General features: G+C 40.9%; 2 protein-coding genes across 4 annotated transcripts; one reads left to right on the top strand and one right to left on the bottom strand.

The window, feature by feature from the left end:
* Window positions 1-527: 527 nt before the first annotated feature.
* Window positions 528-3,817, top strand: LOC146471669 (uncharacterized). Its single transcript, XM_085120220.1, has 6 exons — window positions 528-666; window positions 1,197-1,283; window positions 1,898-2,053; window positions 2,619-2,720; window positions 2,837-3,032; window positions 3,415-3,817. The coding sequence occupies exons 1-6, from the start codon at window positions 664-666 to the stop codon at window positions 3,552-3,554; spliced, it is 684 nt and encodes a 227-aa protein (XP_084976346.1). The 5' UTR covers window positions 528-663; the 3' UTR covers window positions 3,555-3,817.
* Window positions 3,818-4,855: 1,038 nt separating this feature from the next.
* On the bottom strand, window positions 4,856-15,156 carry LOC146471668 (uncharacterized). Of its 3 annotated transcripts, none has more exons than XM_085120213.1 (3): window positions 15,075-15,156; window positions 8,929-9,173; window positions 4,856-7,282 (listed from the first exon to the last, which is right to left on the bottom strand). In XM_085120213.1, the coding sequence occupies exons 2-3, from the start codon at window positions 9,163-9,165 to the stop codon at window positions 5,204-5,206; spliced, it is 2,316 nt and encodes a 771-aa protein (XP_084976339.1). In that variant the 5' UTR covers window positions 9,166-9,173; window positions 15,075-15,156; the 3' UTR covers window positions 4,856-5,203. The 3 variants fall into 3 exon arrangements, with proteins under 3 accessions (XP_084976339.1, XP_084976337.1, XP_084976338.1); XM_085120211.1 differs by lacking the exon at window positions 15,075-15,156 and adding an exon at window positions 10,290-10,837; XM_085120212.1 differs by lacking the exon at window positions 15,075-15,156 and adding an exon at window positions 9,254-9,427.
* Window positions 15,157-15,323: the final 167 nt, after the last annotated feature.

Raw genomic sequence — 15,323 nt, 5'->3', positions numbered from 1 at the left:
AAAACAGAAAATTGTTCGCTCTTACACTATTTAAAAATTTAAAAAAACATATTCACTAGCCATTTCGCTGAAGACCTCATGAGATGTTTCACTTGACTGTTTTAACATTTTCATTACTTTTGCTTAATAGAATCATTTCAAAGTTCACTCTCTGTTACATTTTTTATAATTCACTTTCATTGCTTTATATTTCAAAATTGATCACTTTGTTTCACTTTTTTGTAATAACATTTTTAAAAGGTTAGCAATTTGGAAAATGCTCCGGCCCTTTCCTCAATATAAGTATATTGGCACGAGTCTAAATCTTGCAATATAGTTGCAAACAGCTCTTCAATTAAAGTTCAACCGGCTCTTTCCCTACAGAAGACATTTTTTATTGCTTTCATTTAAGAGAAGGCGGAAGGCTTTAGGTGATGACTTCCGTTGTCTAATGATCCAGGTTCAGCGTAAAACAATTTGCATGTTTTTCAAAAGAGTTGAACTGCAAAACTAACTATTTCCTTATTTGGGGCTAATAAATCTCGCTCGGTCATAGCCGAACTGTATAAAAGGGCTCCATTCGCACCCTATTTTATCGCAGTCAAGACGTAGGCTTATCGAGACTGAACCAGCGATATCCAGAGCAAAGAAGATTTTTTCTAATCACGCCTTGCAGGAGAAAAGATGGTAAGGAAGCTTGTTGCTTTTATGGTTTGCTTTGATCAGTTCATTTTTCTTAAACTCCTTTTAGTGAACATACATCAATAGAAGTTACTAGAGCTGCACCATTTCCATACATGCGAAACAAACTTTATCTCAAAGAGCACCGGATACTCCCTTTTAGCTTTTAAAAAGAGAAAATCTCTGGAAATCACTTTGATCAACTGGTATCGCTGCTGAAGAGTTTTTACACACACCCGAAAAATCAGTGTTAAGTGCATTTCCTCAACGGCACTTGTCAAAAACAACCTAGACTTTCTCAAAGTCCATCGCTTGTCGGTCAATCTTTCGTCGGATAAGAAGACGACTTCAAGGCAAGTCTAAAAACAACCGAACTTCCAATTTAACTGATACCCGCGTTCGTGATTTTGTGCAGAAGATTAAGTGAGAGGGCAACTGCGCAAAGCAAAAATATCATTTGATATTATTAGGAAAGTTATATTTAAAACTGGAGATGCTATCGTTATTTTGTCTAACAATATTTTTTTCCACGCCAGGGATTCAAGTTGTTTATTTTGTGCCTTGGTTTTCTGGCTCTCGCCGTTACAGCAACTCCGGTATGCAAATGTGACCCCGAGGAGAAGGTTAGTAAAGATTGCTTGGTATATTCACCCAAAAATAAAAATCAATTTACGTTACGACCAACCTTAAACTGATTACCAGCTTGCATATCTTTTACGTTGTTCGATACTTCAGTGATGGAAAGATCGAAGAGAGAAAGTACTTAATTGATCATGCTAAAGCGAAATAAAGATGACATGATGCATTGGGAGTTTTCAGACTTTAACATAAGAAGAGCTGTTCGCAATCAGATTGTTTTTAAAAACATTCCCAAAGCGATGTACTAAATGATCGTGCTTGCAATTGGAAGTATTCGGTTTAGTTTTTTCTGTTTTTTGTTTTACATTTATTGGTGAATTGGTTTTAACAAACGTAGAGCTGCCTTATTTTGTCAATGAACTGTCAGGCAAAACCAAGCAAGCTGTAATTGGGTAATTTTAGAATCTTTGGTCTAATTGAGAAGACGTAAACAGCTAGATAGGGGTCTTGCAAGTAGCTGCGCCCATTCAACACTCTTGCCATCCGCTCTTGCTTCCATGTCCTGTAATAGTTAGGTTCACTTAGGTTACGGCAAGAGCCGGAGGCGTTCAGGCTAATTCAGACATCTCACATTTCATCTTAATTTCTCTTGTTGAAGAATTCCGTGAAAAAGTACCACCTGACGCTGTCTAAAGACGGTAAAGAATATGATGAAGAGATTGAAATTGACATTGAAAACGAAACAGAGACCTTCCATGTGCCAAAGACTTCACCTAACGAAGAATCAGCCGATATGGTGTACGACTTCAAGAAGGTAATCGATATATTTTCTCGAACCTTCATAATGTGAAGATCAGACCGGCGTTTTGTAACGGGGATAAAAACCCAACCTCGTTCCCAGGTCTCTTCTATTCACGGAGAGACCCTGGCAACGACGTTGATAAATACCTTGCTGCGAGACAGCTAAGGGGCCTTTTCGTTCCAGCTAAACGTGTATTCACAAGTTTAAAACGGATCTGGCCGGTTTTAAGTGAATATTTAAACTTTAGATTTTCTGTAGTCTTTCCATGCTGTTGTTGTGTTCATCCGGGTGTTGGTTAAGCCTTTTTTGACGAGTATGCCAATGTTCGCTAGCGTTTTGAGGATTGATTGATTCCTTTCTCGATTGATTGATTAATTGATTGATTGATTGATTGATTGATTGATTGATTGATTGATTGATTGATTGATTGATTGATTGATTGATTGATTGATTGATTGATTGATTGATTGGTTGGCTTGTTAATCTGTTGATTGCTTGGTCGGTTGATTAATCGGTATACTAAAACCAGGTCGCATTTTAGACGCCTGATAACAATTGACCCATCTTTTTTCCGTAGAATATGCTCATGATCAGATTGCCACAAGCCAAGGCCTGTTTTTTGGTAAATTCTACGGGGGATGCTCCCAAGCCAGCTGAACTGGCCGCACTTCTCGAGGCAGTAAGTCCAATTTGAAACACAGGCCAATGCTTTTCTTTTTGATTGAATGTTTGTATTGATCACGTGCAATTTCCTATGCATAGATGAAAACCGCAACGTTACTTTCGTTTTATCAGAACAACAATCATGCCGTTCAGGACGATGCCCCATCCAAAGACCTCAAATTCAAGAAGGTGGCATCCCTTGACGATCGTTCAGAACTGAGTGAAGAAATGGCGGAAATCTGCAAAAAGCAACCGATTTATCAAGTTGTTGAGGCGCACTTCACGGACAAGGTCTCAGATGTAAACATGGAGCAAGCACATGCACGACGTAAGTTAGTAGTCAATAGGTATGGTCTACTACCGTGTCCAATCAGATTGCAGAATTCAAGTCACGTGAACCGGCACAATCTGGTTGGTTCCACAATGTCACGTGATATGAATCTTGCAATTTGATTGACAATCACATTGCAGAATTCAAGTCACGTAATCGCAATCTGGTTGGTTTCTTAATGTCACGTGATATGAATCCTACAATTTGACTGGACACAGTAGTAAACCCTACCTGTTGACTACCTAAGTCATCATTTCATGAACCTTAAGACAAGATATTTATACTGACCCGTGCAGGTTGGCCTGCGCTTTTAATTTTACCCACATAAAAGAAACTTATGAGCACCAAACTTTATTCTAATGTATACATTTTTTTTCAGGTACTAAACGGCGAGTTTGCGGTTGGATAACAGTTTGTACCTGCATCGAGGGCTGGCGTTTTTGCAACAGATATACAGGTGAATGCTTTGTGGTTTGTACCAAAGAGTACTGCAGGAACTTCTACACATGTGTCGATTAAGGTGTGCGTAACACTTGGGAAGCTTTCCAGATTAAAACCAATCGATTTAACGTGATATGATAGATGTTGTCAGTTTTGAACCTATTTTAGTTTTTTTAAAAGCTGTTATCTGCGTAAAATGACCCAATCGAGAATCCAGTGTGACATTTTTCAATAAAGAATAATAAATTGTAGTAACTAGTACTAAAAGAACATAAGTATAATTTTGAATGTAAGCAGTGGCCCAACTCATTGAAATGAAATAAACACTTGTGGAAAGCTCTGTAGATGTGTGAAAGTTTATTCCAGTGAAACGGCGGCGATACGGAAACAGAAATGAAGCACCACGAACGCTGTGTGATAGACATCACAAAGTGTCCCCTACCCTAAATTCTTACCAAACACAAATAATTCTGTCAGACATGAAGTCATATGAAAACGACAATAAGGTCTGTCTTACATAAAGTACCCAAAATCAGGGCTAGGTGCATTTCTGGACATAAGCACCACGAGCTGGCGAATGCCCTGGCCATGGGCGTATGACGTATCAAGACGTAGTCAAGATAGTCAAGTTGAGAGGCTCTGGGGTTGAGAATGGCCCCCAGCGGAAGCGATAACAGGCGACTGCACTCGCAGGCTGCCTTTCAACGAACTGGGCTTGTCGTTCTATTTCTTTGTCCACCTGTAGACTACGAGTAGTTCTTTATTTTCGTAGTGATAAAACAACGAACGAAACACGTGAGCATGCGCCAAAATTACCTGATGTGAGGAGAAGCGACGCATGCGCTCTCGTGTTTCGTTCACTTTTTCATCACTGGTTCAAGATTTTCCAAGGAATTGCGGCCCATAGTAAAAATAAGGTACTACTTGTAGTCTAGCTACCCTGGACTGTCCTGAAATTAGAGCTAGTGGTGAGAAACTGTTCCTTACAAGAGACGCGCCTAGACCACTTATGTCCAGAAATGTACCTAACCTTGAATTTAGGTACTTCATAGAACAGGCGTTTTTGTCGTTTCCATAAGACTTATGCGTGCTTTAGTGAGAATTTAGGTTAGGGGACACCTTGTAATGTCTATCATACAGTTCATGGATCTCATTAGCGTGCAAGACACCAAAGGGAGGTATTCAGGCTGTTTGGCCAGTTTCTAGTTTCAACCATTATTTAATTTGGGCAATTTTTCCAAGTATCACGCGAATTTTACGTCATTTCAAAACCCAAAAATGTTTGACTGTCAACAGACAATTGTCTAGTTTTGTTAGAACTTATCACCCCACTGCAATAAAACTGTCGATTAGTGCCTCTGACGAGAGACATAGTTAGGCTAACGTTTTTCAAGTTCTCGCATATTTTTCCCAAAATGCACTAGAACTAATCACGAGTTGTTCCTTTCAAGAATTGCCGGAGTTGATTTCTTTCCTCTCGTTGTTCTAGAATTATTTTATAGCTAAGTGAAGGTCTTATTTCATCATTTTTAACGAAAGACGTCAAAACATGACACTTCCCCTTTAAATCACAGGCTTTGTACACAGCTGAGATTAACATCTCATAAGTATAAGTTAACGTAAGAACGGGCGAAATATTTATTTAAAAAAGATAAAATGACCAAGTGCAGAAGCTAGCTATAGTACAGAGTAAAAACGTCTCTTTGAAACATTCAGTCATCTCTATGTTATTTACAACCAGGTGGGTTTTCGAGTAATGTACCCAAAATCTCTTCCACCTCTGCGCAACACGAGCAAAATGTTGGATTGGGCTTTTGCAAGAAACACAAAAACATTTGTTTCAGTTCGGCTGGAAAATAGTTTTGCTTCATCGTATGATGAAGCAGTTTTAAAGCACACTCAAGGTTCCTTACAATCTCAATGCAGAATTCGCTTTTCAACAAACCAAGATATATAAGAAGGCCTTGACCAATTTGCAATACTCTGCATTTCAGCGTTACAAAAACGCGCACAAACAACTTGTCGAAACACTTTAAAAGAAATTCCCAGTCTTCTTCGAGCGCTACGATATCACAAATCCGCTTGAAGCTCTTTCCTGTGTCACTTTCAGCTTCGTTAGACGAAGTAGGAAGAACTTCTTTGGTAACCGCAGACGCAAGGGCTCGAAGGCGCAGCTGATCCAGTCCAAACAATTTAGGACTAGATTTGCAAAGGAAAGATGCAAAGATGCCTGCGAGATTTCTGGGGAAATATTCTTCTGTGAATACATGTTCCAGGGCTGTAAGGGGTCCCTCAAGTTCCATAACGATGTCAACATCATGTTCCCCTTTAAGAAGTCCCATTCTCACTAAAATGCAAGTCCCAAGAGATACAGCATTGCAGTCTTGGTGTAAGATGCCCTGCTTCATGACAGCTCCTGCACATTGAAGCAATAGCTGCCGCTCAGTCGATAAGGCAATACAGACCTGGAGGAAAAGCTTGGCAATTTTGTCCGCCGTCCAGATGTTCTTTCTTGTCAGACATTTGTTCAACATCGTACCAAACATGGAATCTCTGCACTTTAGACATGAGATGAAGATGTCTGAATTCTGGACCAAAAATTCTAACAAATCTTCTACAAATGACGCTGGAGTACTTCTCTTGTTAATCACGTGATCTAAACACCAGAGATAGTCTTCCATTTTATATGGTGCTACAAATTTGCCTTCGTTATCTTTCAATCTGTCCTTGTCTTCCCTTGAATCACTGATAGGCAGGCTTTTCTCAAGTTTTGAAAGACTTTCTTCAGCGTCACTGTCCGAAAACGTCTGCAAACGCGAGTTATCGTTCCTGCTATTACAAACTTTACTCAGCATTTGCGTAAACGTTTTCAAGTCTACAAGAGCAGGTTCCTTGTCTTTGGATTTGATCAAAGACAGAAGCAAATTCCGACGTTCCACTGGAATAGATGATGACGGGGTTGTTGAACGAACAAGAGAATCTTTCAAATCCTGTAGTAGTTTCACTAACAAGTCTGACTGCAAATTGTACGAATCACCTCTCTCGTAAAAACTTGTTTTCAATTCACACAAACATAGTTGTCCTAGGGGTACATCTGGATCCGCAAGAGAACGCAAAGGAAATGTAAACTGGGAGGGCGAAGTAGAACTCAAGATCAAAGTTAACATTTCTTTCTCAAGTAAAGTCCTAAAGTATCGTGTTCTTCTCGAAGTGGCTAATCCATCTAATTTATTTCTTTTCCATTTCACCGTGGCTAACATAAGATAGTAAATACTCTTAGGTAGCGCTTTTCCTTTGGCCAGTCTCTCCGCGAGTTTCAAGAACGTCTCATCGCAAAGTTTCCGGATAGAATTCCTCCTCATTTTGGAATTAAAGCAATTTGTACTGTTCAGCAATTTCGGACAAGCTTCCGCACCAAGACAGTGCGTGACATCTGTCTGCAATCTGCTTTCCTTTTCTCCACATTTTACTGGCCCATTATTGTTTTCATCCAGAAGGCTTTCTTTGGAAGAGCATCGATTCCGTCGAGGTTTGTAATGAAGTAAAATGTCCGCGCTTCCTTTCTGGTTATACTTGAAAGCCAAACCAACTGCCGTGAATCCAAGCTTGTCTTTAATATTTCTGTCGCAGCCAGCGTCAAGAAGCATTTTGAGATTCTGAAGGTTTCCTTGTTTGGATGCGAGGTGAAGCGCGGTTCTTCCAAGTTTATTCCGTGCATTGACGTCGCACGACTCAGTTGCTAGGATAGAAACAATGCCTTCTGCTCCGGTGTGTTCACTGCTAATGTGAAGTGAAGTCATTCCCTCCTGAATTAAAACACACAGTTGAGTAGTATATCATTTATTACAGTTGTGGGCCACATCCACACTAGAGTGGTTTCCGGTTGAGTGTCGTAAAACCAAAACCAAAGTAATTACTTTGACCAATCGCAACAGATGTAAACAAAACAACGAGCCAATCAGAATTCGAAGCAAATACATCTAACCGGCACCGAGCGCGGTAAAACGCGTGCGGCGAAAACACGATTGGTTTTTGTTTGGATTCCCGTTGGTTGAGAAAGTGGCGCGAGTTTTGTTAACCAATCACAGAGCATAGTAATGCAAAACCAAAGCAAACGCGAAATTAATTTCGACACTCAATTGAAAACCGCTCTAATACATCAGTTTAATGTCCGTGTCTGTCTCTTTGAAAACGAATGAAAATGTTTACGCCTATACAACAGTGTTTTCGACCTTCGACCGTTTACACTAGCGGTTGTAGGTGATACATTCTCGGTGTTTTTCAACCACTGACCACAAAATGGCAGGCAATGGGGCGTTTTGGTTCGCATTTAGCATGCTCAAATGCCCGAAAAGCGGGTTTTCATCTATTGGCGTGAGTTTTCAATGCACGGAAGGCTATAAAATACGCGTTTGGTGGTCAAAATTTATCAGTTTCTTTTCTTTATTAATGTACCCATAATCTCGTTCAAGTCGTCAGCGTTTTTAAAAGCATCCGTTTTCACATGGTCCTTTTTAATGAGTATGCAAACATGACACCAGGAAGTCTTTTCACTGACGAAAACGGTGAAGTTTTAAGTGGTTGTCAATAAGGTATTGATTTCAAGGTCTAAAAAGCGGAATACAAAACAAAGATTTTTCTCTGCAAGCGACTTGTTTGTTCACTTCTTACGGTTTCGAATGTCGCACCAGCGAAACTTGATTTTTTTGGAATAGCTTCGAATGCTTTAGCTGCTGCTCAACCAGTACGATATTACTCACCCTCTTCCTCTCACTAATTCCATCAGTCGCTGCCTATGTATACGTGTGTTTGAATTATCTCAGTAGTGCATCCAGACCAGACCTTCGGGTAAGTTGGGGGGAGGGGGAGGGGGAGGGGGAGGGAAAGGTGGGCGCTCTCGAACGCTGGACTTCCTTTTCTTCGTAGACTGTACACAGGCTCCGGTTGTGAGGGCAGAGAAGGACCTGCCCCCAGCCCGTCCCCCTCTTCGCCCCATCCTCGACTAGAGAGCCTGTTCACAGGCTATTTTCTCGTGAAAAGATATGTCTCGGTGCTTCGGCCCTACGGGGCTCGGCTTTCAGCTAAAATATAGGGGGTTCAGGCGCCCCAATGCATATATTTAGAAAAAAAATATCAAGTGTTTTCAATTTGTTTATTTTTTGCCATTAACCAAAAAAAAATACAACATAAATACATTATAGACGACACACAATATTCTTACTATTACAATGTTCATACTTAACTATTTAAAATATTAAAAGGGTTAAAGGCTAGGAAGCCTATATAGAAGCCGGGGGCTTATTAACTATAGGCTTCCTAGAGCTATAGGATAAACCATAGAAGTTAAGGGTACTGATTGAAAATTCCAGTTGTGCATGGTCACACAGTGACATAGAAGGTCTAGGGACATCTGTTTAAAAGAAAAACGAGTTTCACTAACCAGAGTACTTACTTTTGTCCGACTGTTGATGTCACTTCCCGCTAGCACCAACATCTCCACAAGCTCTTTGTTTCCCTGTAGGGTGGCCAAGTGAAGGGCAGTGAAGCCCATGGCGTCTTTTGAATCGAGGTCACATCTTTCAGAGCCAGTTGTCGTTGTTGTCAGAGCTCGAACGGCTTTGAGATCCCAGGAAATCACAGCAGTATGGAGAGCAGAATACCCATACGAAGTCTTCTCTTCAGCATCCATCGCGCTCGCTACGCAAAATAAATGAGAATTTACAACAGGGGTCTGGAGGGCCACAAACATCGGAACGTCAAGTGACTAGGAATGTTACCAAGTGGATTTTATTGCATACATGCTCAGTTTTGAGTTCATCTGGTTTGAGATTTTAATACGCAAATTGAACATAGGTACTGAGTGAGATCAAGACATAAGAGATAAACCCGTGCAAACGCGTGAGTATCACGCCAAAACCACAAGAGCAATCGACTTCCCAGTTAAAAAATCGCAACTTTGATATTGTTCCCCTCCCCCTCCCTCTTCGGCATTCTCATAGGTTTCCTTATCTACTTATGCACCAGGAAGAAGGCAAACATTGCTGAGTAAGGTTTGTTGTTCAAAGAAACAATACAACAGCACCACCAACCTTCCAGGCCTTCTTCTAGAAAGAACGTTTGACGTACTAACCGCCCAGTACAAGGCTAAGCGCTGTGTGTCACTACATGTTCACACAGTACGCGCGTTTTAGAACTGTTTACTGGCGCCTCTAGCAGCCGCGGTGCGCGCTACTTTTCTCAGGCACCAATAAAATTGGTTTTTCGTGCTATTAAACCCTCGCACCTTGTTTACTGTTATAAATATAAACAATACTACAGGCGGGAATTCTTATATTTCTTCTTTTCCTTCAACATGCTTCGAGAATTCGGCTACCGGGTTTGAAATTAAAACGGCGCAATTAAATGCCGCAAACTCGGCCCCAGACACCAAATTCGCTTCCATCGTTCGACAGAAAAGAATAACTGTGGACAGCCTGGCTGTCGCTAGCCAATGCGGGCATAATATCTGTTTTACACGAGGCGGGAGTTCTGAATCCTGCTCGATGTCCGCGATCGAACGGTTGCCAACGAGTAGGTAAAGCTTACGTACACGCCACGCTTGAAATTTTTTCAAACATTAAATATTACCTATCTCATTATACTCCGAAGATTGTCACCAATGAATCAGCGAATTCAAAGATATGTTTGTTCGCTGCTAGAGAGCTTACTGAAACCATTTTCTCCGAGGAATTTGCTAATTTTCAGCGCATATAGGAATGAAAGAATGACGCGGTGGTGCGATACTAGGAGAAAGGTCAACATTTACATGCTTACCTTATGACAAACCACTGAAAACAGTGTTTGTACTTCTCTCGTCGAGTCTCTTCCTTGTAAAATGCTCTCCTGGGCTAAACGCTTCTCCTTCATATGCAAATCTGGTTTCGAATGCGCACGAATTCTCGTGAAGGCACGGCAACAATTTCATAAATCGTATAATCGTTACAGCCTTGATCCGCAGTGGAATGTCGGGGTGTCATTATTTCTTTGTCATCATATCCTTGTTCAAACAAAGAAAACGATCACTGTTTATTAAGAGGTCACTTTACCGCAAATGGATATCTAATGGCCTAATGGCTTGACAAAATTTTAGCGCGATAACAGCTTTTTTGTTTTACTTTTATTCTATATAAACACTCCATAAAGTCTAATACACGTGATAAGAATAAAATGCCGTACATTTCGCATCAATATCGCATAGATATATATTTGTCTTGAAGCCAGTGTTATCTGTGTTATCTGTCCCTGTCAGTTATGTGAAAGCACATCTGTCACATTAGGTATCTGCCTGGTGAATTCAGCTACTTCCCGTGGACATTGTCCGACTCCCCCTCCCCTCCCCCGCGATCAACCTCTTCATCCTGTATGGGTGAAACTATAATTTTTAATTTTCTGCTTCTCCATCGCTACACATTGAGGATGAAATTAACCAAAATTTGAGCCGGAACATACCCCAGGCTAGGCTAGGCTGAGAGTCAGTTTTACAAGGACATTTTTATTTTACCATTGGTTAAAGACAGTCAAAGTAACGGCTGAGCCAAATCGGTCACGAGTTGGTTGGCACCATATAGCCTCTTGTGCACAGCCCTACTCAGTAAGCCACGCAGACATGTCACAGGTGTAATTAAATACATCAAATAATGCTACTTGATAGTCCCTGGTCTCACTTAACGGAAGATCTAAGAACGTTTTTAGGCTCAAATTGCCAACTGAAAAAAGTAAGAATCATCAACCTTAGCCCCAAAATTATTAGACGTTCTTATGAAAGATGAGTGTAATACGTCTTTATTGTTTTGTGCTCGGCTTCCTCGCAAAGCAATAAGAAACAATGACAATTAAAGTACATATAGAAACCAGTTTATACGGCCTAGCAGATAAGAGCTTAAAAGATAAAGCGTTTATTGATCACTTGTAAAAAGAAATTGGGAGGTCATTTCATACTAAGCTTAACGCCATGACTTGTGAGGAAGAGCTTTTTTTTAACAAATCCAGTCCGAGATTTGTACAGGCACTGAGAGGAAGTTGTAAGGGGAGGTGGGTGGAGATAGCCTAGCCTCCCACGTTGACGCTGTTTCCCGCGCCCGGGGCGTTTCAGTCCATTTCTGTCGTAGGCAAGAAAGTTAGTGTTCCGATCATATTTAGTTTCTGAATCTAAATTCTTGACAATGATTTTTCCGGGAGACGGCTTATTCGTGTCTTAGAGGATGTGGTACTTAGCTAGTCTTCAGTTGCGAAACGGGCCAGGAAATCTTCTCGGCTATTTTCTCCGACATGAGTACCATTCCTTGCTGGTCCAACCGTTTATCCTTCCAATTGCAATGTTGATTCCAAAATAAGTCAAACACAAACCAACGAGCTAATCGTCTAACTTGAACCAGGAGCCCATGAACTATACCCTTTTCTCCGGTTAGTAGCTGGACAAATGGGAAACTACATAGCTAGTATTTGAGCTAGCCGGTTATCTATACCACTTTCTCCAGCATTCACGAGTTTCCGTATCTCTCTAAGAAATGATTAGTCAGCAGCTTGCTTGCTAAATTGCTGAAAGAATTTCACGCCATCAAATATTCTCCCTTCGCTTCGTTTACTGTCGTTGTGATTTAAACTTAGGGCCGAGTTGTAGTAACCCAATCACATCTGCAGTCGGTGGTCATAAAATACGATAGGCTTAAGAAAATCAGGATATTTTATATTTTTGTCCTTGTTCGTAACAAATTAGGGGCACCCAACGACAATTTCCCCTCAGATACTTTGAAACGTTATTTTAGGCGATCTGGAGTGGCTCTAAAGCTCTATAAGTTCATTTTAGGCAGCGCTATAATATTTTTATCTGTTCGGTCATTCTAGGGGAACTTAAGTCTTCTCGAAATTAGTACTGAGGGCATTTTTGTCCATTTCCCGAAAACCTTAGGTCTTATTTCCTTTCCGAAAATCTTAGCTGACCTTTTCTTGGTACCCGACGGTACCAAGTCCTCGAAAGCAAACGGCCGAGCGACCTCCTGAGCGAGTTCTCGAAGTGCAAACGACCGTCTGCCAAGACGGCAGGATACAACTGTATTATAACTGAATCTGCTCGCCAAATACAGTGCCCGGTTGTTCAAAAAGTGTATAACGTTATTCAGTGGATAAATCGCTATCCAGCCAGGGCCGTACGTAGGATTTTTTGTCTGAGGGGGCAAACTCCGCACACCCCTCATACAGACAGACAGGGTTTCTAGTTAAACGATTTTGTCTTCACCTCTACACAGAAAGTTGCCTCTAAGACCTTTAAAGGACACAAAACACACTGATGCTTTGTGTCTTTAATTGTCATGATTTATTGTGGCAAAACACTTTGTTTAGCTGGAACCAAACATTGCCTCTAATTTAATGGTAAATTTAAAACAATCGATGCACTGCTGTAAACAAAAGGAGGAAATCACTGATCTCCCACAATTCAAACGCACTGTAACAGTGGAGCAAAGCATTTGCAAGAACAATGCAGTCGTGATCTAAGTACAATTCAAGTCTTCTGTTATTGTGGCAAGTTGTAGAGCTTTATAACACACTACAACGATCACTAGAGAACCAGAAAAAAAATACCCGTACGGGGGCAAGAAACACTGTAATACACCTTGTGACAAAAACTAATAGCCAGTCCCGGCATTATAACAACTACAGAATGAAGCTCATTGCACGATACAAGCAATGATTAATTCCTGTCCTAACATTGCCATATCTCAATAAGAAAGACAGTTAAAACTATCACGAACTTATTCTTAAATGAGCCAAACCAAACCCAGCTGAAATTCCCTATATGGCATGAAAAACTCACAGATTAAGAGGACATCAAAACTCATCAGGCACAAATGACCTGTAATGTCGAACATGCGATGGTTAAATCCAAGGCTCTAACAAATCGTACAAACCCGCTACAGATACTTGAGAGTAGTGCAGGCCTTTAAAGACCAATTTAGGTCTGAAAAAACATACTCGTACAAGCTAGATCTAAAAGGGCTAAGTCACGTAGCGTCAGTCTTTATTTACACGCCAAATTCTATACCTTTGGCCAAGCCCAAATTACAAAATCCTTATTTTCATAAGAAAACTCGTACTGGCTTTTACCTCGAAAGATTTCCCAAAATAATTATTTGGAATTTACATTGAAGGAAGAATTTGTCAGTCAAATTAGTCAATTTTCTTGTGATTTCGGAGCAGTATAGCTACAAGAAGTAGCTCAGCAAACTCGAACACTACGTTAGAAAAAAATTGAATTTTCCTGGCGGGGGCAGCTGCCCCCTCTGCCCCCGCGCTATATACGGCCCTGCCAGCGGATCTCTACTCCAACCGTTGCATCTCTTAGAGCAACCGTGCCGGATATCTTCAATTTTATTGGGAATGGTACCGATAATAGCTTTTCCAGCATTACAAAGTGTGCGATTGTGCGTATGCAGTATATTATACATACGTCACGCAGCCGGTTACGTATACGGTTTCACTGGAAAGATCCACCCTGGGGAATCCACGAATAAAAGTCATACGGTATGGGGAATCAGTAAGGCGTGGCATTCAATCTTTGCACGTTATGACTTGTAAGCATCGTACAACAGAGACGGGACGGGACAGGACACCCAAGGAACGACGCGCGGGACTTGAACCTCGGCCAAAAAGCTCAGCCTGATGGTACATGATACGCTTGACTAGGTTTCAAAAAGACACTCTAGGTTGTATTATTAATCTGCGACCACTTGGAGTCCGCTTTTCCAGAGCCAAGCCGAAAGTGTAACCAGAATTACGAATGGAAAGCACGTGACATCTAGGGGGTCAGGAAATGGACTTTACCTCATCCCCAGGACTTTTCACCGCCAATTTACAGGGCCGTGATCAATACAATACTGATACAATACAATACAATATTTATGTTGCCATATACAACATTTACAGATGGAAAAAATGAAGAAAATTGATGTAAGAAAATAAATGGCGAGAAAACCTGAAAGAAACCACGAGGCTTATGACAAGTCAGGCTTCCTCACTTAAAATAACTAATCTTATATTAGAATAACGATATGGACTTATGGTAATTAACTTTGACCGCGCACACGTACACACACACGCACACACACATATTAAACAAGTTAGTTAAGAATTACAGCCGGGAACGAGGTTAATAGACTTTAATTTTTTCACTGGAAAAATAAAATTGGACTCACTGGGAATGGGAGCTGGGGCAAAATTTGGGTTGGAAGCTGGGATCATGGGATTTAAGAAAAGGAAGTTGGCTGAAATGGGATTTCTAGCACCCCTGCCCCCTCTCCCTTCAGGACCCTCGCTCGGCCATGCCACAATCAACTATCTTTTGCTGGTTGAACGCTCACCACCTAGAATTACAATAAATTTGAAAATTTTGCCAGAATTTCAGAAACAGTAAAGATTTAAATTTGGTTGTTCTGATCAGCCTGACTGACACTGGCGCTATTGTATATCATGCTTCAAGCAAACTGTTCCAGTTTATCGCTGACTCAATTCAAAAACGATCTGCAAAGTTAAGTTTTCACCTTAAACGAGAGTCTGGTTTCTCACCTGGCGCTCGAAGAATATTTTAGTTAAGGGTAACGCTTCTTTTTTTCCGCAAAAACACAGTGACTCCATATACCCACTTTTGCACAAATAGTTGCACGGTTGTTTTGCTCTGTGGCCATCTGTTCCTGCTGACAGCCGACCAGTTCATCATCGTGATTGGCTAATTAGGTCTCTTGTAGATCCTACGTCAACTGACAGCATTATCGTTCGCGGTCCTTTGCAGTTTTCACGTCTAAGATAGTACTTTGT

The sequence above is a fragment of the Pavona decussata genome, unplaced genomic scaffold (assembly GCF_977016875.1).
Source record: "Pavona decussata unplaced genomic scaffold, jaPavDecu1.1 SCAFFOLD_102, whole genome shotgun sequence".
NCBI lineage: Eukaryota > Metazoa > Cnidaria > Anthozoa > Scleractinia > Agariciidae > Pavona > Pavona decussata.
The sequence above is the reverse complement of the archived record's forward strand: the minus strand, read 5'-3'. Positions and strand labels throughout refer to the sequence as shown.